General features: G+C 44.6%; 2 protein-coding genes across 6 annotated transcripts in view; both read right to left on the bottom strand.

Moving 5' to 3' along the window:
* Window positions 1-1892: 1892 nt before the first annotated feature.
* Window positions 1893-4871, bottom strand: ywhah (tyrosine 3-monooxygenase/tryptophan 5-monooxygenase activation protein, eta polypeptide). Its single transcript, XM_071350459.1, has 2 exons — window positions 4399-4871; window positions 1893-3378 (listed from the first exon to the last, which is right to left on the bottom strand). Exons 1-2 carry the CDS (start codon window positions 4483-4485, stop codon window positions 2725-2727), a joined length of 741 nt encoding a protein of 246 aa, XP_071206560.1. The 5' UTR covers window positions 4486-4871; the 3' UTR covers window positions 1893-2724.
* Window positions 4872-8835: 3964 nt separating this feature from the next.
* depdc5 (DEP domain containing 5, GATOR1 subcomplex subunit) overlaps window positions 8836-22288 on the bottom strand; it is a 32498-nt gene continuing 19045 nt past the window's right edge. For 3 of the 5 annotated variants that reach the window (XM_071350453.1, XM_071350454.1, XM_071350456.1), the window contains 10 exons: window positions 17626-17756; window positions 17420-17500; window positions 16879-17011; window positions 16647-16755; window positions 16033-16272; window positions 12762-12931; window positions 11860-12031; window positions 10043-10103; window positions 9598-9680; window positions 8836-9433 (listed from right to left, as the gene is read on the bottom strand). In XM_071350453.1, the coding sequence (XP_071206554.1) occupies window positions 9135-9433; window positions 9598-9680; window positions 10043-10103; window positions 11860-12031; window positions 12762-12931; window positions 16033-16272; window positions 16647-16755; window positions 16879-17011; window positions 17420-17500; window positions 17626-17756 (1479 nt within the window). In that variant the 3' untranslated portion in view covers window positions 8836-9134. Of the gene's footprint in view, window positions 9434-9597; window positions 9681-10042; window positions 10104-11859; window positions 12032-12761; window positions 12932-15293; window positions 15386-16032; window positions 16273-16646; window positions 16756-16878; window positions 17012-17419; window positions 17501-17625; window positions 17757-22288 lie in introns of all 5 variants that reach the window. The other 2 variants (XR_011668770.1, XM_071350455.1) reach the window with 2 other exon arrangements.

Here is a 22288-nt window from a genome sequence, read left to right as displayed (position 1 = left end):
ACCCCTTCTTCTTCAAGAATAGGACTTGGAAATATGGTATATATAGATTAGCCAAGTTGTTTTACCTGAGTATAACCCCAAGACTAAGGACTTATTAGCCAGCCCTACTCTGTTGATTATGATTTTGTTGTCATGGTGAACTGATTGGACTCATTGATTCGAGTTGAAAAATAAATGCTGCGCTCATGGAATGGCATGCTTTGAGCACTACTGAAAAGTGCTATTTACATGTGAAAATGTATGCCATATGCAGCATTTGCTATAGGCCTATTGTTTACCTTTTTGTTAATGCCTATTTGATATCTTGATAATATGCAGCTGTTTAAAGGGCAAATCCAAAGATTTGGACCCATGATTTCAAAATGTTTGTTTTAACAATGTTATAAATTAGATATACACTACTGTTCAAACGTCTGGGGTCACTTAGAAATGTCCTAGTTTTTTAAAGAATAGCACATTTTTTGTCCATTAAAATAACATCAAATTTATCAGAAATACAGTGTAGACATTGTTAACGTTGTAAATGACTATTGTAGCTGGAAACAGCAGATTTTTCTATGGAATATCTACATAGGCCCATTATCAGCAACCATCACTCCTGTGTTCCAATGGCACGTTGTGTTAGCTAATCCAAGTTGATCATTTTAAAAGGCTTATTGAGCATTAGAAAACCCTTTTGCAATTATGTTAGCACAGCTGAAAAAGCCATATCTCAGACTGGCCAATAAAAAGCAAATATTAAGATGGGCAAATTGAACACAGACACTGGACAGGGGAACTCTGCCTAGAAAGCCAGCATCCCGGAGGCGCCTCTTCACTGTTGACGTTGAGATTGGTGTTTTGAGGGTACTATTTAATGAAGCTACCAGTTGAGGACTTGTGAGGCATCTTGTTTCTCAAACTAGTGTACTAGTTTGTACTAGTAACTAACTAATGTACTTGTCCTCTTGCTCAGTTGTGCAATCTGATTACAATATTTTTGCTGGTAACGTAATGGATTAGTTACCCATTTTGTAATCCCTTACATGTAACGGATTACATGTTACTCCCCAACCTATATCATCATCACCTGATGCATCTTCCCTGACCCTGAGCTTTTATCTCAGCAATTTCAAAGCCTGAACTATGCCCAACCTCACTCCTCCCTGAGATGATCAAGATAAGCCTGTACCAATATAAAAGACTGACAATTTAATTGATAGAACTTTGATTGGTTTTGGATCATGATTATTTTCTAATTCTTTCATCCTTGTATTCCTTGTAGTGGGATGTTTGTAATACCAGTCTCAGCATAGACCTATAAATCAATGATAAAGTCGAAAGATTGCAACAACAAAAAAATCCCTTTAATGGGGCTGTTACGTTATGGACCCTGTAGTCGGGAGGGTAAAAGTACCAGAAACAACCACCAGGTAAGTATCGAGTCTGGAGCTTAACATGGTAAAATGCCGCACAACAAAGAGCCAGGAAGGTAAAACAAAAAAGTGGTAAAACAAGCCAGGGTGGTGTTCAATTGGGCATATAGAATCAAAACTTTTGCAACAGAAAACTAAAATGAGTCATATTACACCTACTGTACATTTCACTCCAACAGAAGTGTGCAGCTAATTCATTGGAAATGTAGACTGCACCAAGACACCATTCTGACTTTGTCCATCAGGGGGAGGAATACAATGAGAACAGTCTCACAAAAAACACACACAGTGAACTAAATGTGTGTGTGTGTGTGTGTAATACAGAGATAATCGGAATGAGAAAATAAACATACAACAGGAAACATCATGACCAAATAGCTCATGACCGCAGGGCCACAGATTCACTCATGGCGACTGATGTGCACGAGCATGCTGTTCATCCAAGCATTCACACAGAACAGGGTATAAACCCACAAGTTCACAGGGTAGGTAATGTTTTAATGACCATACATTATTCATAATAATAAACAAATGTACTTGCACAACTGAAAACTCCAGACACTGTCCCATCAACCTTCAAAAAGGTGGACATTTCAAAATGGTATGATTGCTGGCACACACATTCACAGGGGCTAGCAGTGCACACAGAGATCAGAGGGCAGAGTGGAAAGGGCAACAGACAGGAAATCGAGAGGAGGAACAACAGACAGACATCTTACATTGACAGGGGGGCATAGAAAGGGTTCAAGTCAAGGAGGAGATTACAACCACATTCTGGTCAATAGTAACATTTCCACTATGCTGTGTAACGTAATGAAATACATTTTCCCTAATTAGAATTACAGACATCCACTCATGATCGATACTAAATTGTCCTCACGAGAACATCCTGTGGAAATGTCACTTGAATACCAACTAGTCAGTTAATTATCAGCAACTATGGAAGGGAGGGGATGGAATGGATCGAAGCAGAAAAAATACCACCTAGCGCACAGGAAGTGGGCCAGGGACAGAAAGGCTTGGAGGACAGAAAAGAGGGAGAGAGTTGAGGAGGACAGTATGAGAGGGTGAATGCAGCAAGGGAAGAGGTGAGAATGTAGGACAAAAACAACAGGCCACTAGAGAACAGATTATTCCTGATGAGGCCTTAATTGAGCATGATAATGGCACAAAGAGGTGAGCGATGAGGAAGAGATTAGAGAACAAAAGATCTGAAACTAGTAAAGCATGGGGGGGGGGGGGGGGGGGCAGTGGGAAGGGGAGTGGCTAACTCTAGCTAAAGACTATCAGGGGTTAGGAGGAGGTGGTCTCAGGGTTGGGCCTCTCCCCCCTCGCTGTCCTGCTGGTCGCTGGTCCACAGGGTCAGGTTGTCCCGCAGCAGCTGCATGATGAGGGTGGAGTCCTTATAGGAGTCCTCGTTCAGATTGTCCAGGTGTCCGATGGCCTCATCAAAGGCCTCCTTGGCCAGCTTGCAGGCCTCCTCGGGGGCGTTTTGGATCTCGTAGTAGAACACAGAGAAGTTGAGGGCCAGACCTAGGCGGATGGGGTGGGTGGCCGCCATGCTCTTGCTGATCTCGTAGGCCTCCTTGTAGGCTCCCTCGGAGGACTCCACGGCGGAGGTCTTCTTCTCGGCCGTGGCCACCTCGGCCAGGTAGCGGTAGTAGTCGCCCTTCATCTTCAGGTAGAACACCTTACTCTCCAGCTGGTCTTCTCCACAGCTCTTGATGAGGAACTGGTCGAGCAGGTTGAGCACGTCCTGGCAGACCGTCTCCAGCTCCTTCTCGATGGTCTCCCGGTAGGCCTTCACCAGCTCCAGCTTCTTGTCGTTGCCGTCGGCCATGGCCCTCTGCTCGATGCTGGAGGTGACGCGCCAGGAGGACCGCCGGGCTCCCACCACGTTCTTGTAGGCCACGGAGAGCAGGTTGCGGTCGTCGTTACTCAGAGGCTCACTCAGCTCAGTCACCTGGTGAGGACATAGAAGTGTTGCAAAGAATGGTGTCAGGATGTGAAAATGCTACCATATCATAAACCTTCCAGAAATTGAACAAATGTACCATTGACCTAACATTCCTATCCTGAAGAAAAACTCTATAAATGTACCAATGACAAAGGTGTGACGTTGCAGGGTGCATGCATGCCTAGCTGGAGAAAGCCTAGACTGTGCTGTATTTGTGGCTGAAGCTGTGCTTGATTCTTAACTGTGAATATTAAACGCTCTTTTTTATATAAAGGTGCTCGTCTTATGCCTTTTGAGAAACAGGCTACATTTAAATCATAAGCAGAATATGTATCCATCATCATCGATACATCAAACTGCAGCCATTTCCACCCTTGCAGACAGGTTTGTGGGTGCGTTTGTAAGGAGCAAAATCTGGTCGTTGATAAACTTCCATCATATTTGTTCGTAATTTAAGAAATTGTACCCGTCTGGCATAAATTTGACGACTATTCTGTATATTAGTTTATTACAGGAAAGGTAAGACCAGCTTTCAAGCTTGGAATATCTAGGTTTATTCAATCAGCCCAAAGTGCTGTAGTGAATGAACGCACCCAACGTGTGTCCCTGTTCAGCCTCTAGGCTAGTGCTGCTACTACTGCATCGTAGACCAGCCGTAGCCACGAAACCAGACCACCACCAGTTTCATTGTTAGCTCAGCTAGCTCTTCAGCTACCACATTCACTTCTAAAAAAATATATGGCTAAATAACATAGCAACAGAAGCGAAATAGCCAACCTTGGTACTGTGTGCACCAGGTTTCACATTGATTTATGATATTGCACAGAATTCTGGAAATTATTTCTTAGATTAAGACTATAATCCCAGTTACTATAGTTAGTTAGCTAGTTAGCAAGAGGCTACATTGTCTGACTAGTGAATAGTGTAATAATAGATAACCTTTGTTACAAACTGATATGAATTACTGTCACATTTGGCCATTCTTCCAAGTGAGCTGCATTGCTCATTATGCAAAATTATGTCTACCTGTTTCATCGCTGAGGCCATGTCATCGTACCGCTCCGCCTGCTCAGCCATACGGGCTCTCTGGATCAGTTGCTCTCTATCTGCCATTGTCGCTGTTGATGTGCCGAGGGTCGGGCAGTCAGTTCCAAGATACGGGAGGCTATTGACGATAGCTAGGTGTATTCGAAAGCAATGTGTATTTTCCCGATGACGTCCTACACTACACACAGCACATCAAATGTCACTGCGGATTATCTCTAAAAACCCACTTACAATACTAGCTAAACAATGGTGAAACAATACGCTTTTTAATGCTGCCGAGGCGCAAATTAGAATTAAGATAATCAGTGACTCCCCTCCAAGTCCTCGCTCCAACCCCTAACCGACTCTATCTCAACACCCGGTGGCTAACTAGCTACTGCGGCCTCCCACTGCTATCGACATGGAGTGCTGCTCCAAGAGTCCTGTCTATCCGGGGCGGGGGGGGTGAAGGCTGCTGCTGATATTTCAAGATGACGTCACTTTCTAAAAATAGAAATGTACGCTGCAGGCGTGCACCTGCGCAGTGCAACGTACTGCATCGGTTGCAGCAACTGAGAGCGCGTGCGTGTAGGGTTGCAGCTAGCGTGACCTCACATATGGCATACAAGTAATGGTTCCAGCATAGTAGGATGGAGATGTGAACATATAGGACATAAGCAGTGCCTTCCCTTACGTCTACCCAGTCCCAAAGCCATGATAGCATTTATGCCAACCGCTGTAATGTACAAAACATGATACTGAAAGGTGCAGAAGACCTCTGTGTTGCTGACAAGTGTTCCCTCCCCTCATCCCTAAAAGGAAATCACTCCCCATTCCAGCGTTGCATCATCTCTTCCCTGTAACTGGGTAGGAGTGTATGACACACTTCTGTATATTATCAGCGATGTGATATTATTCCAAGAATGTAGCAGAACATCTAGCTACCAGCAGTGTTGGGGAGTCGTGAGCTAAATGTAACTAAAATATAAATGCAACAGGTAAAGTGTTGGTCCTATGTTTCATGAGCTGAAATAAAAAGATTGCAGACATTTTAGATACACACAAAAAACGTATTTCTCCCAAATGTTGTGCACAAATTTGTTACATCCGTTAGTGAGGATTTCTCATTTGCCAAGATAATCTACCTAACAGACAGGTATGGCATATCAAGAAGCAGATTAAACAGCAAGATCATGGGCTCCTGAGTGGCGCAGCGGTTTAAGACACTGCATCTCTGTGCTAGAGGCATCCCTACAGACCCTGGTTTGATTCCAGGCTGTATCACATCCGGCCGTGATTGGGAGTCCCATAGGGCGGCGCACAATTGTCCCAACGTTGTCCGGGTTTGGCCGTCATTGTAAATAAGAATTTATTCTTAACTGACTTGCCTAGTTAAAAGATGAAACATTACACAGGTGCACCTTGTGCTGGGTGCAATAAAAGGCCGCTCTATAATGTACAGATATCTACATTTTTGCAATTGGCATGCTGACTGCAGGAATGTCCACCTGAGCTGCTGCCAGAAAACGTAATGTTCATTTCTCTACCATAAGCAGTCGTTTTAGAGAATTTGTCAGTACGTCCAACCGGCCTCACAACCACAGACCATGTGTAACCACGCCAGCCCAGAACCTCCACATCTGGCTTTTTCACCTGTGGGATCATCTGACACCAGCCACCCGGACAGCTGATGAAACAGAGGAGTCTGAAATAAAGCCCTTTTCCCCCCCCTTTTGTGGGGAAAAAGTAATTCTGACTGGTTGGGCCTGGCTCCCCAGTAGGCGGCCCTATGTACAATTTGCAGACTGCAGTAGCTTGGTGGTAGTTGAACTAAATTCAAATCTAGGTAGTGTTTATTACTTTTTTGCCATGTAGCGGTGTAGCTAACTGAGATTCCCTAAAAATGTCAGTTAGTTCGTAGCAAGTTAGGAGAATTTAGGTTAAGGTTAGGACAAGGATTAGGGAAAATGGTCTCCTAAACTTTTACAAAGTAACTTTAGTTAAACAAACTATATTTTTCTTAAGGGTAGCTTTAGTTTATCTTAACGTCTTCCAGTGTGAAGTAATTGGTAGCTTGGTAAACTATATTTTCAGAGTAGCTTCCCCCACATCGGCTACCAGTCACTGAGAAGGGAAACTAGCATTACATTATCTCCATGCAATAAAACATCCTGAACAAACCCCATAACAACCTCTTGATATTTATTTTGTATTCATTTCTGCAACAAATGAATACTCCTCAAAGTTTTACATTTCACAGTTGCACTCGTAAACACATCATGCACAATTGAGAGCATCCTGCCGGGCTGTATCACCGCCTGGTATGGCAACTGCACCGTCCGCAACCGCAGGGCTCTCCAGAGGGCGGTGCAGTCTGCCCAATGCATCACCGGGCGCAAACTACCTGCCCTCCAGGACACCTACAGCACCAGATGTCACAGGAAGGCCAAAAAGATCATCAAGGACATCAGCCACCCGAGCCACGGCCTGTTCACCCCACTATCATCCAGAAGGCGAGGTCAGTACAGCTGCATCAAAGCTAGGACCGAGACTGAAAAACAGCTTCTATCTCAAGGCCATCAGACCGTTAAATAGCCATCATAGCCGGCTTCCACCCGGTTACGCAACCCTGCACATTAAAGGCTGCTGTCCTATATACAGTTGAAGTCGGAAGTTTACATACACCTTAACCAAATACATTTAAACTCTGTATTTCACAATTCTTGACATTTAATCCTAGTAAAGATTCCCTGTCTAAGGTCAGTTAGGATCAGCACTTTATTTTAAGAACGTAAAATGTCAGAATAATAGTAGAGTGATTTATTTCAGCTTTTATATCTTTCATCACATTCCCAGTGGGTCAGAAGTTTACATACTAATTGAGTGTATCTGGTAGCGTTGCCTTTAAATTGTTGAACTTGGGTCAAACTTTTCAGGTAGCCTTTCACAAGCTTCCCACAATAAGTTGGGTGAATTTTGGCCCATTCCTCCTGACAGAGCTGGTGTAACTGAGTCAGGTTTGTTGGCCTCCTTGCTCGCACACGCTTTTTCAGTTCTGCCCACAAATTTTCTATATGATTGAGGTCAGGGCTTTGTGATGGCCACTCCAAAACCTTGACTTTGTTGTCCTTCAGCTATTTTGCCACAACCTTATGAAGTATGCTTGGGGTCATTGTCCATTTGGAAGACCCATTTGCGACCAAGCTTTAACTTCCTGACTGATGTCTTGAGATACTGCTTCAATATATCCACATCATTTTCCTACCTCATGATGCCATCTATTTTGCGAAGTGCACCAGTCCCTCCTGCAGCAAAGCACCCCCACAACATGATGCTGCCACCACCGTGCTTCACGGTTGGGATGGTGTTCTTCGGCTTGCAAGCTTCCCCCTTTTTCCTCCAAACATTACGATGGTCATTATGGCCAAACAGTTTCATCAGACCAGAGGACATTTCTCCAAAAAGTACGATCTTTGTCCCCATGTGCAGTTGCAAACCGTAGTCTTGCTTTTTTATGGCGGTTTTGGAGCAGTGACTTCTTCCTTGCTGAGCGGCCTGTCTATATAGGACTCGTTTTACTGTGGATATCAATACTTTTGTACCGGTTTCCTCCAGCATCTTCACAAGGTCCTTTGCTGTTGTTCTGTGATTGATTTGCACTTTTCACACCAAAGTACGTTCATCTCTAGGAGACAGAACGCATCTACTTCCTGAGCGGTATGACGGCTGTGTGGTCCCATGGTGTTTATGCTTGCGTACTATTGTTTGTACAGATGAATGTGGTACCTTCAGTCGTTTGGAAATTGCCCCCAAGGATGAACCAGACTTGGAGGTCTACAATTTATTTTGACTTTCCCATGATGTCAAGCAAAGAGGCACTGAGTTTGAAGGTAGGCCTTGAAATACATCCATAGGTACACATCCAATTGCCTCAAATTATGTCAATTAACCTATCAGAAGCTTCTAAAGCCATGACATCTTTTTCAGGAATTTTCCAAGCTGTTTAAAGGCAGTCAACTCAGTGTATGTAAACTTCTGACCCACTGGAATTGTGATATAGTGAATTATAAGTGAAATAATCTGTCTGTAAATAATTGTTGGGAAAATTACTTGTGTCATGCACAAAGTAGATGTCCTAACCGACTTGCCAAAACTATAGTTTGTTAACAAGACATTTGTGCAGTGGTTGAAAAACGAGTTTTAATGACTCCAACCTAAGTGTATGTAAACTTCCGACTTCAACTGTACAGACTTGGAATTACCGGCCACTTTAATAATGGAACACTAGTCACTTTAATAATGTTTAAATAAAGCTTACATACTGCTTTACTCATCTCATATGTCAATACTGTATTCTATTCTACTGTATTTTAGTCAATAACATCTGCTAAATATGTGTATGTGACCAATAAAATGTGATTTGATGTAGAGACCAGGTTCAGATGAGTTATTTTATTATTCACTTGATGTGAAGAAAAAGTAGCAGCTTAGTAACAGGACCAGAGGAAGCAGAGTCTCTGCTCCTCATGCATAGTCTTCATATTAACTGTCATAGCACTTTACCTGCCACCTTGACCTAGATGCAAAGCACAAGTCCTGCCACAGATGGGACATAGCACACTTATACAAGGTGTTGTTGAGGAGAATTCTTCACAAAAACCTCAACACTGCAGCCAATGCATTCCCATTTCAATAGATTTGTCTGTCTCTCCCAGTTTCACCTCTCCATCTCATCTTCATGGAGCACTAGCGTTCATTTTCTCCTGGCAGCTGTCCCAAAAGTTCACCAGCCTCTTGTCTTTGTTGGCGCAGAAGTCAGTGAAGTCTCTGAGCAGGCGGTCAGCCAGCTTCTCATCCCCAAGCACACCCGTCCTCCAAGCCTTGGTCAGCATGGTATTGTAGGCCCAGTAGTAACCCACCAGCTCTTCCGAGCCAAACAGGCCCTGACTGGCTGATGCTGTTGAATTCCTCCTCCTCCGCTGCTGCCCGCTAGAGTACTTCCTCTTGGAGTAGGGCAGCTGGAGGAACACTGTGCCTAGAGAGGGAGGTAGAAGGGGAGCAGGGAGTACAAAAAGAGAGAAAGAGGGGCAGGAGAACAGTACTGTGAGGGAGGGTGTTAGCAATATCAAAGGGCATATTGAAAAAATATGTGTGACAGAATTAGAAATTATGCTCATCTTTGTGTTAATATGTGCCTACCTGTTACATGGATGTATTGGGGTTTGTTCTCTGACGGGAAGTTGAAAGCAGAGGCAGAAAACTTGTCTTGGACAAAACCGAATCTGAGCGAGACAGGTAAGTGAGAGAATCTTTGGATAAATACCTAAAGCCCTTTGCAGCACATATAGTGCCTCAGAGTTTTATTTATAGATATCTCCATCCCATGTTTACAGAGAACAACAAAAAAGTGTCACTGTCACACACCAGATAGGTGGAGTGAAATGTGTAGTTTTACAGGGTGAGCCGTAGTAGTGCGTCGCACCTGGAGCAAATTAGGATTAAGAGGCTTGCGCAAGGGCACGCCGACAGATTTTTCACCTTGTCGGCTCGGGTATTCGAACATGCAACCTTTCGGTTACTAGCCCAACGCTCTAACCGCTAAGCTACCTGCTGGCCTCTAAACTATGTATAGAGAATCACCTACCGGTATAGTATGGCCTCCTGAAAGAGCTGCATTCTATCCCAATACGTCTCTGGTTCAAACCCTGTCAAACAATTATCACAGGGGAATAATATTGACAAGCATGAACACCCAAAGCAACACCCAATAAGTTGTTTATGCTTATGCCCCTGTACGTTTACTTACAATCTATGTTAAAGACAGGTGCTCTATAAAATGATGGAGACAAATTGTGGACAGTCGTGGCCAAAAGTTTTGAGAATGACACAAATATTAAATTTCTAAGTTTGCTGCTTCAGTGTCTTTAGATATTTTTGTCAGATGTTACTATGGAATACTGAAGTATAATTACAAGCATTTCATAAGTGTCAAAGGCTTTTATTGACAATTACATGAAGTTGATGCAAAGAGTCAATATTTGCAGTGTTGACCCTTCTTTTTCAAGACCTCTGCAATCCGCCCTGGCATGCTGTCAATTAACTTCTGGGCCACATCCTGACTGAAGGCAAACCATTCTTGCATAATCAATGCTTGGAGTTTGTCAGAATTTGTGGGGTTTTGTTTGTCCACCCGCCTCTTGAGGATTGACCACAAGTTCTCAATGGGATTAAGGTCTGGGGAGTTTCCTGGCCATGGACCCAAAATATCGATGTTTTGTTCCCCGAGCCACTTAGTTATCACTTGCCTTATGCCAAGGTGCTCCATCATGCTGGAAAAGGCATTGTTTGTCACCAAACTGTTCCTGGATGGTTGGGAGAAGTTGCTCTCGGAGGATGTGTTGGTACCATTCTATATTCATGGCTGTGTTCTTCGGCAAAATTGTAAGTGAGCCCACTCCCTTGGCTGAGAAGCAACCCCACACATGAATGGTCTCAGGATGCTTTACTGTTGGCTTGACACAGGACTGATGGTGGCGCTCACCTTGTCTTCTCTGGACAAGCTTTTTTCCAGATGCCCCAAACAATCGGAAAGGGGATTCAGAGAAAATGACTTTACCCCAGTCCTCAGCAGTCCAATCCCTGTACCTTTTGCAGAATATCAGTCTGTCCCTGATGTTTTTCCTGGATAGAAGTGGCTTCTTTGCTATCCTTCTTGACACCAGGCCATCCTCAAACAGTATTCGCCTCACTGTGCATGCAGATGCACTCACTCCTGCCTGCTGCCATTCCTGAGCAAGCTCTGTACTGGTGGTACCCCAATCCCGCAGCTGAATCAACTTTAGGAGACGGTTTTGGCGCTTGCTGGACTTTCTTGGGCGCCCTGAAGCCTTCTTCACAACAATTGAACCGCTCTCCTTGAAGTTCTTGATGATCCGATAAATGGTTGATTTAGGTGCAATCTTACTGGCAGCAATATCCTTGCCTGTGAAGCCCTTTTTGTGCAAAGCAATGATGACGGCACATGTTTCCTTGCAGGTAACCATGGATGACAGAAGAAGAACAATGATTCCAAGCACCACCCTCCTTTTGAAGCTTCCAGTCTATTATTCGAACTCAATCAGCATGACATTAGAGTGATCTCCAGCCTTGTCCTTGTCAACACTCACACCTATGTTAACGAGAGAATCACTGACATGATGTCAGCTGGTCCTTTTGTGACAGGGCTGAAATGCAGTGGAAATGTTTTTGGGGGATTCAGTTCATTTGCATGGCAAAGAGGGACTTTGCAATTAATTGCAATTCATCTGATCACTCTTCATAACATTCTGGAGTATATGCAAATTTCCATCATACAAACTGAGGCAGCAGACTTTGTGAAAATTAATATTTGTGTCATTCTCAAAACTTTTGGCCACGACTGTACAATGACAGTGGTGTAAAAAGCTCCTAGTGTTTCCTCACCCTCAAACAGGTTGTCGCTGCTGTCCCTCAGCAGACGGTGGACGTGGAGAGGGATGAAGAGCTGGGCCCGCAGCGGGTCACCATATAGGTAGGAGGGTAGGGCAAAGGGCACCTCCAGGACGGGCACCAACAGGAACCCACAGGAGGCAGCCTTTCTGTGCCAGCCTTGGACCTGTCGAGATGGGAGTATGGTGGAGAGTCGAGATAAACATGGGTCTTGTTGTCAAACTCTCTCGTCCAAGCAAGCATAATGTGATGTGTAGTGTTGTGATGTCGGGAATTAGTGAGCTGTTTTGAGCCCTAATGGTTTAATTATCAGCTGGCATGCCTTGTATGACATCCTGAAATATTTAATTCAGCCGTTTACTACATATCTGTGGCAACATCAAGAAACATCAAGAAACATGTCAGTAGGTCTTAAAAAGATCTTACATTAAATAATTCTGACAGGAAGTCTTAATCTTAGTCTTAATGTGTAGAGTGCTAGACTAACTTCTTGCACTGGTGGCATTACCAACGTTTTCAGTCGATGGCACTAGCACATGATTTGGTCGCACCAATTAAATTGGGCCGTTTTTTGGGGAAGCATTTAGAAATGTAAATTCAAACAAAGCATGATGAATGAACTGCGCATCGCAAACATTCAACCAAGACTTCGGACCAAACCTTTTGAATACCTGGTTTGCATACCCATTGCTGTTAGAATACATTTTTATAAAAGCACATTGTGAACCAAAAACAAACATGACCAGATAACAAAAAATTCACTGGCTCCCTCGCGACCAATAAAACATTGTCATGTCAAAGGGTCGCAAATGCGAGCGTTTTGGTCACAGTTTGAAGCCCTGAGAGTGTCTCTAGTGATTCAATGGACATTCCCCCTCTGTCTGTCTTTGTCTTACCATCTCAAAGAGAACAGCTGCAGTGACGGCCATCCAGTGCAGCTTGACCTCGAAGGCAGCGTTGAGGGAGAAGTTGCCATGGTAATAGCAGCTGCACCACTCGGTGCGGTCGCTACGATTGTTAACGTCCACATCCAAGGTGACTGTCTTCTGCTCTGGTACAGTGGCAGCTGAGGAGAGAGACAAGGAGGGAGGGGAGCGAGAGAGCAAGGGAGTAGAGGGACAGGCCCAGAGATCAGGCCCAAAGGGAGAGATGGTTGTAGAGATGGACAGGCAGGAAAAGGACATTTACATGGATATTATGAGATTAAGAGGGTGAGAGTTGTTGGAGTATACGGCACAAATGTTTGTGATGGAGTTAGAAACTTCACAAAGAATGTTAGTAAGTTAACGAAAGTCAGTGAAGCCACAATATTCCACCATAGCATCCTCTCTTGCCTGGAAATACCTCTTATGCTCAGAATTTCTCTCCAGGGTTGGGGTCAATTCCATGTCAATTCAGGTTGAGTACACTGAAATTCCAAATCAATTTCTCTTCAACACCTTTCAGTTAGGACAATTTGAAATTTGTTTTACCTTCTGAATTGACTGAAATTGAAATGGAATTGACCTCAAACCTGTTCTGTACTGACTATGTGCTAATGATGCATACATTTAGAATGCTACTCCAAATTACATCACAATTCTTTAGAAATCCTGATTTGTTTGTCCATATGATTATTTAATTCTGAAAAGGTTAGTGTGTTATTTAAAAAAAAATAGGCCTATAGGTTAAATGACCAGTACACTGTTAATCACTGGAGACAACACAAACATGGTCATCATGACAAACATACGCATTCAATACATTCTTTCTACAGCTAGATTTTGGTGTCATTGTGATTTCCTGGAGAGGAACCATTGAGTTTATGTATAAATTACTATATTTTAAGGTACAGAATAATGATTCAGAACTCATAATCTCACAGAAATGTGTCCAAATAAACCAGATTTTATGGGAGAAAAGTTTTGCATTTATCTTTTCAGCAATGTTGGGTATAATGACCATATCTGTTTTCTGAGCAGATGGGGGCATAGCCTACAGTTGGAGGTGTTTCTCTCCCAGTGTTAGACATTTATGGCAATAAACTGGTTTATATAAACCAGAAATCAATTCCAAACGCATCAGTAATTTAAAAGGGGCAATCCTTTGTTGAAACAATTACAAAGGGGTCACCCTGCTTTGGAAAAAGCTGAGGGATGGGCCTGGAGAAATGTAACCACTCTCAAATGAATAGATAGAGCTATGGATGCAAGGATTGATCATCCAAGATATACAAATGATAGTTTTAACCATGTTTTGAGGCTATACAGTGTTTGTTCACATTTACAATGTTTACAAACAGAGTAAAACAAGCTTATATTTTGGGTTCTCATGGGGTACGACAGTTGAACTAAGCACGAGTCATTTAGAAGTTATATTCTTCCAGAATAAATGGTTATATATCATTACGAAAGCTTGCTGGATCGAATCCCCGAGATGACAAGGTAAAAAAATATGTCGTTCTGCACCTGAGCAAGGCAGTTAACCCACTGTTCCCCGGGAGCCGATGACATGGATGTCGATTAAGGCAGCCCCCCCGCACCTCTCTGATTCAGAGCAGTTGAGTTAAATGCGGAAGACACATTTCAGTTACATTTACATTTAAGTCATTTAGCAGACGCTCTTATCCAGAGCGACTTACAAATTGGTGCATTCACCTTATGATATCCAGTGGAACAACCACTTTACAATAGTGCATCTAACTCTTTTAAGGGGGGGGGGGGGTTAGAAGGATTACTTTATCCTATCCTAGGTATTCCTTAAAGAGGTGGGGTTTCTGGTGTCTCCGGAAGGTGGTGATTGACTCCGCTGACCTGGCGTCGTGAGGGAGTTTGTTCCACCATTGGGGTGCCAGAGCAGCGAACAGTTTTGACTGGGCTGAGCGGGAACTGTACTTCCTCAGAGGTTAGTTGAATGCATTCAGTTGTGCAGCTGACTAGATATCCCCCTTTCCCTACTTTATAAATCCCAAAATGCATGTAGCAACTACAGATTGCCTCTAAATTGCTGTAAAAGTGGCAGCATAAACAGCATCAAATCACAGTAAGAAAAATCACAGTGAGACAGAGAAAGAAGGATTGGTCAAGAATCCCTAAACACATTAACATTCTCACAACATTTTATAGTGGAAACGCATTAAACAGTATAGAGAGAGAAAGCAAAGAGGACAGTGCACTGCACACCACTGCACTACTGTACACAGCCACTGCTACCACAGCATGCACTAAACACTACCACACCAACTAGTTCTCTAATTGGAAGAAGTAGATGCAAATCACATCCATCAGCGATCTGATTGGATGGAGTTGTTTTCAAATCAGTCAACAGTGGCACGAGTACTACCATTAGATGTAATATGTACTGTACATACTGACATGCCAATTCAAGCTCCAATTGGAGGCAGAGGGGGTTGGGATGAGAATGGGAAGAGGTTTAAGTGTGCCACCAACCCAAGCTCTGCAAGCTGGAGTAGATAGATCACCAGCAATCACATGCAGCCCTGTTGTTGCTCGTATGGGGGATGGGTACTGAGGTCCAAAGCCTTGTGTCACACAGAAGGAACAATGTCACCAGGATAAATATTAGTTCAGATGGCAAGTCATTGATTCAATGGTGTGAGAGCAACGTTGTGATGGTGAGAAATTAAAGTCATGGAAAGTACTTCAAGAGTCAAATTGTCGTTAGTATATAATGAATCATAGGCCAATTATTCAAACCTAAGAATAAATTAGCGAGAGTTTGATGGTTTTGATGGATGTTTGTAAGTTCCCTGAATGCCTCAATCAAATAGAATAGTAGCTCCTCAGTTATGGAATGGTTAGAGATCAGCTTTTAACAAGTTACTAATGATTTTTGGGAACTTATTGTCAACAATACAAACCAAGTTAATGGAAAAATGTCTAACCGGATCTCAACCAACCATCTCCCAATCTGATGGCCAAGTTAGCACCACTTCATATTTGCATACAGAGGCATGCAGGAATCTTGTCTGGTGGCTCTGTGTGACACCTGCTATGGGACGCTCCCTCCCCAAACCCCTGAGGGCCTGTTCCAGGGTATGTGTCTGACTGGAAGGGACGGGGGAGGCATGCTCATTCTGATTGGGGGGGGGGGTCATGCCCATTTTGGGGTGGGGTTGAGGTGGGTGGGCTGAGGCTCAGCTCTGGGGGAAGAGCAGCCTGTGTGTACCTAGCAGTGCTGCGGCCTGGCTGCGTCCTCCAAAGCTGCGGCTGAAGGAGCTGTGCCTACTTGCATAGGAGGCGGGCCGGCTGGGCAGCCAGGGCAGAAGGAAGGCCGGGAGGTCACAAGGTCGACGCTCCTCCAGGACGAAAGCCACCTCAAACCACTTCCTCTGAAACAGGGCAAAGTCCTCCAGGGCTGCCGTTGACCAGCCCTGTACCACAGGAGGGGGCAGCTGGGATGTAGGGCCTGGAGTACAGTAGAGATGGAGAGATAGATGTATGGTTATTATTGAGTCTGGTTAGTTGTTCTCGAAATGAGAACAATCAATATCGGCATGACTGAGAATCAATGACTGGAAAGAAGTCAGTGTGTGGAGCAGGCAGGGTTGGGGTCAATTCTATTACAATTCAGAAAGTAAACCAAATTCCAAATTTGCTGCATTGAAAAGCAAAGAGAATTGGAATTTCAGTGCACTTCCTGAATTGACTGGAATTGAAATGGAACTGACCCCATATCTGGTGGGCAGCATGGAGGACTACCTTGTCCTAGGAGAGCAAACCAACGTTTTTAAAATGATACGTTTTCAGATTAGCTTTGTGCAGACTAAGTGTCTCCCGAACCTCGCTCGCCGTCTTTCTCTGCCACTATCCTGTAGAAGTAGAAGCCATAGACAAAGGTCCTCATGGCATCCCCCGATGCATGGGTAACCAGGCCCTCATCCAGCATCTTCTACAGAAACACAGGGGACACAGCAATACTGTTAAAAACACAAACACACAAATGCTGGCTTCACTACATACAGTGTGTGTATCCGGCACATGCTTTAACAAAACCAGATAAACATATACCTACCTGCATGATGTCGACAGCCATGCCTTGTGTGGCCACACCCTCTACGTTGTTGACCAGCCAATGGACAATCTCAGCACTGATGAAGCAGTTAGGGGGCAGGCCCTTCTGCTCAGGTAGAAGCTGCACACCTGTTCTATATATATCACATAACAGGACAGAACAGGAGCTCAAACACACCCATCTAACTGCAGGGACAACAACAAACCACACCTAAAACACTTGAGGTATGTGTTGTGGTGCACGCCAACACACACTTGTTTTACCATCCTTGTGGGGACAAAACAATTGATTTCCACTCAAAATCTTATTTCCCCTATCCTAACCTTAATTCTAAGCCAAAAAAAAGCTTTTTTTCTTATGGGGACCGGCGAAATGTCCCCACTTGTCAGAATTTTCCTGTTTTTACTATCCTTGTACGCACACACACACACACACACACACACACACACACACACACACACACACACACACACACACACACACACACACACACACACACACACACACACACACACACACACACACACACACACACACTTACGTGGGGTGTTTGATGGCCTCTAGTATTTCCATCAGGGTGGAGGATGAGGACAAACATAAGGCTCCAGTACCAGACTGTCCACTGTAAACTCACAGACATCAGTCTGGTTAACTATGACTAATATCATCATCGTTAACATAACACTTTCCAATTAGAAACATGATTTTGAACACTTTACATCTGAAAAACTGTATTTCTTTCCTCACCTGGTTTCTGTGGCTAAGCTGGGTCCTGTATCCCCTGTTGCCTGGGCTGCAGCCCCACCGGTCGCCACCACCCCAGCCCCTACCTGACCACCTTTGTCTGTGGCCCCTCCATCAGCAGGATCTGTAGAAACCTACAGGCCAATCACCAAAGGTTAGAATGAAGTCAAACAATCTCAGGCAGTCACTCTGCTGCCTTCTATTTATTTCATTACATATCAATCACCTCTGGTCTCATGCTAGTTAGATACTGAAGAGGATAACTCGCATCTGGGATACATTACCTTGGTTGACTTAGCTTAAATCTGCCAGGTACTAGTGTAATGTGTGGTCTCTTCACAAACAACAACGATGTGTCTATGGTAGACACATGCAGACATGCAGATTTCATGCCAGAAGGACAGTGCAGGATGCAAGTTAACAAAATAGCTACACGGACTGAGTTCACCTTGTATCTTTATTGACCTATGTATGTGCAAACTCACAGGGCCCTACATAAAGTTACACACTGTCATTCCAACACACACACCCGCACACCCACTCCATCATTTGCTCACACACACATAATATGCACATACATTTATACTGACTCTACAAACCCGCACATCCACTCACATGTCTGCTGCTGCTACTCTGTTTATCTATTATCCTGATGCCTAGTCCCCTTACCCCAATACATATCTACCTTCATCACTCCAGTATCACTGCACATGTCCAGTGCATTCGGAAAGTATTCAGATTACTTTAATTATTTCACATTTTGTTACGTTACGGCCTTATTTAAAAATTGATTAAATATTTGTTTCCCTCATCAATCTACAAACAATAACCCATAATGACGAAGCAAAAACAGGATTTTAGAAATTTTTGCAAATGTATTAAAAACAAAACACAGAAATACGTTATTTACCTACGTATTCAGACCCTTTGCTATGAGACTCAAAATTGAGCTCAGGTGCATCCTGTTTCCATTGAACATCCTTGAGATGGAGTCCACATGTGGTAAATTCAATTGATTGGACATTATTTGGAAAGACACACACCTGTCTATATAAGCTCCCACAGTTGACAGTGCATGCCAGAGCAAAAACCAAGCGATGAGGTGGAAGGAATTGTCCATAGAGCTCTGAGACAGGATTGTGTCGAGGCACAGATCTGGGGAAGGGTACCAAAACATTCTGCAAAATTGAAAGTCCCCAAGAACACAGTGGCCTCCATCATTCTTAAATGGAAGAAGTTTGGAACCACTAAGACTCTACCTAAAGCTGGCCGCCCAGCCAAACTGAGCAATCGGGGGAGAAGGGCCTTCGTCAGGGAGGTGACCAAGAACCCGATGGTCACTCTGACAGAGCTCCAGAGTTCCTCTGTGGAGATGGGAGAACCTTCCAGAAGGACAACCATCTCTGCAGCAGTCCACCAATCAGGCCTTTATGGTAGAGTGGCCAGACGGAAGCCACTTCTCAGTAAAATGCACATGATAGCCCGCTTGGAGTTTACCAAAACACACCTGAAGGACTCTCAGACCATGAGAAACAAGATTCTCTGGTCTGATGAAACCAAGATTCAACTCTTTGGCCTGAATGCCAAGCATCACATCTGGAGGAAACCTGTCACCGTCCCTACGGTGAAGCATGATGGTGGCAGCATCATGCTGTGGGGATCTTTTTCAGCGGCAGGGACTGGGAGACTAGTCAGGATAGAGGCAAAGATGAAAGGAGCAAAGTACAGAGAGATCCTTGATTACAGGCATCATCCTGCCGCTAAAGCTGCCCCTTTCAAGGAGCGGGACACTAATCCGGATGCTTATAAGAAATCCTGCTATGCCCTCAGATGAACCATCAAACAGGCAAAGCGTCAATACAGGATTAAGATTGAATCCTACTACACCGGATCTGACGCTCGTCAGATGTGGCAGGGCTTGAAAACTATTATTATGGACTACAAAGGGAAACCTAGCCGCGAGCTGCCCAGTGAAGTGAGTCTACCAGACAAGCTAAATGCCTTTTTTGATCGCAAAGAGGCAACTAACACTGAAGCATGCATGAGAGCACCAGCTATTCCAGACGACTATATGAACACGCTCTCCGTACCAATTGGCAAGTGTCTTCACTGACATTTTCAACCTCTCCCTAACCGAGTCTGTAATACCTACATGTTTCAAACAGACCACCATAGTCCCTGTGCCAGAGAAAGCAAAGGTAACCTGCCTAAATGATTACCGCCCCGTAGCACTCACGTCGGTAGCCATGAAGTGCTTTGAAAGGCTGGTCATGGCTCACATCAACATAATCATGCCAGAAACACTAGACCCACTCAAATTCGCATAGCGCTCCAACAGATCCACAGATGACGCAATCTCAATCGCAATCCACACTGCTCTTTCCCACCTTGGCAAAAAGAACACCTATGTGAGAATGCTGTTCATTGACTACAGCTCAGCTTTCAACACCATAGTGCCACCAAAGCTCATCCCTAAGCTAAGAAACCTGGGACTGAACACCTCCCTCTGCAACTGGATCTTGGACTTCCTGATGGGTCGCCCCCAGGTGGTAAGGGTAGGCAACAACACATTTGCTACGCTTATCCTCAACACGAGGCCCCTCAAGGGTGCGTGCTTAGTCCCCTCCTGTACTCCATGTTTACCCATAACTCCAACACCATCATTAAAAGTTTGCTGACAACACAATGGAAGGCTTGATCACCGACAACGATGAGACAGCCTATAGGAAGGAGGTCAGAGACATGGCAGTGTGGTGCCAGGACAACAACCTCTCCCTCAATGTGAGCAAGACAAAGAAGCTGATTGTGGACTACAGGAAAAGGAGGACCGAACAGGCCCATATTAACATTAACGGGGCTGAAGTGGAGCGGGTTGAGAGTTTCAAGTTCCTTGGTGTCTACATCACCAACGAACTATCATGGTCCAAACACACCAAGACAGTTGTGAAGAGGGCACGACAACACCTTTCCCCCTCAGGAGACTGAAACAGCTGCACCAGAGAGCATCACCGCCTGGTAAGGCAACTGCTCGACATCTGACCGTAAGGAGCTACTGAGGGCATTGCGTATGGCCCAGTACATCACTGGGGCCAAGCTTCCTGCCATCCAGGACCTAAACTCAGCAAAAAAAGGACCCTGTCTTTCAAAGATAATTCATAAAAATCCAAATAACTTCACAATCTTCATTGTAAAGGGTTTAAACACTGTTTCCCATGCTTGTTCAATGAACCATAAACAATTAATGAACATGCACCTGTGGAACGGTCGCTAAGACACTAACAGCTTACAGACGGTAGGCAATTAAGGTCATAGTTATGAAAACTTGGGACACTAAAAGAGGCCTTTCTACTGACTCTGAAAAACACCAAAAGAAAGATGCCCAGGGTCCCTGCTCATCTGGGTGAACGTGCCTTATCCATGCTGCAAGGAGGCATGAGGACTGCAGACGTGGCCAGGGCAATAAACTGCAATGTCCGTACTGTGAGACGCCTAAGTGACAGGAGTTACAGGGAGACAGGACGGACAGCTGACCGTCCTCGCAGTGGCAGACCACGTGTAACAACACCTGCACAGGATCGGTACATCCGATCATCACACCTCCGGGACAGGTACAGGACGGCAACAACAACTGCCGAGTTACACCAGGAACGCACAATCCCTCCATCAGTGCTGACTGTCCGCAATGGGCTAAGAGAGGCTGGACTGAGGGCTTGTAGGCCTGTTGTAAGGCAGGTTCGCATCAGACATCACCGGCAACAACGTCGCCTATGGGCACAAACCCACCGTCGCTGGACCAGACAGGACTGGCAAAAAGTGCTCTTCAATGGCGGGTCGCGGTTTTGTCTCACCAGGGGTGAAGGTCAGATTTGAGTTTATCATCAAAGGAATGAGCTTTACACCAAGGCCTGTACTCTGGAGCGGGATCGATTTGGAGGTGGAGGGTCCGTCATGGTCTGGGGCGGTGTGTCACAGCATCATCGGACTGAGCTTGTTGTCATTGCAGGCAATCTCAACGCTGTGCGTTACAGGGAAGACATCCTCCTCCCTCATGTGGTACCCTTCCTGCAGGCTCATCCTGACATGACCCTCCAGCATGACAATGCCACCAGCTATACTGCTCATTCTGTGTGTGATTTCCTGCAAGACAGGAATGTCAGTGTTCTGCCATGGCCAGCGAAGAGCCCAGATCTCAATCCCATTGAGCACATCTGGGAACTGTTGTATCGGAGGGTGAGGGCTAGGGCCATTCCCCCCAGAAATGTCCAGAAAATTGCAGGTGCCTTGGTAGAAGAGTGGGGTAACATCTCACAGCAAGAACTGGCAAATCTGGTGCAGTCCATGAGGAGGAGATGCACTGCAGTACTTAATGCAGCTGGTGGCCACACCAGATACTGACTGTTACTTAGGATTTTGACCCCCCCCCTTTGTTCAGGGACACATTATTCCATTTCTGTTAGTCACATGTCTGTGGAACTTGTTCAGTTTATGTCTCAGTTGTTGAATCTTATGTTCATACAAATATTTACACGTTAAGTTTGCTGAAAATAAACGCATTTGACAGTGAGAGGACGTTTTTTCCCCCCTGAGTTTATTTAATAGGCGGCGTCAGAGGAAAGCCCATAAAATTGTCAGAGACTCCAGTCACCCAAGTCATAGACTGTTTTCT

The sequence above is a fragment of the Salvelinus alpinus genome, chromosome 18 (genome assembly GCF_045679555.1).
Source record: "Salvelinus alpinus chromosome 18, SLU_Salpinus.1, whole genome shotgun sequence".
NCBI classification, from domain to species: domain Eukaryota; kingdom Metazoa; phylum Chordata; class Actinopteri; order Salmoniformes; family Salmonidae; genus Salvelinus; species Salvelinus alpinus.
Note: the sequence above shows the minus strand (reverse complement) of the source record. Positions and strands in the feature narration are given on the sequence as shown.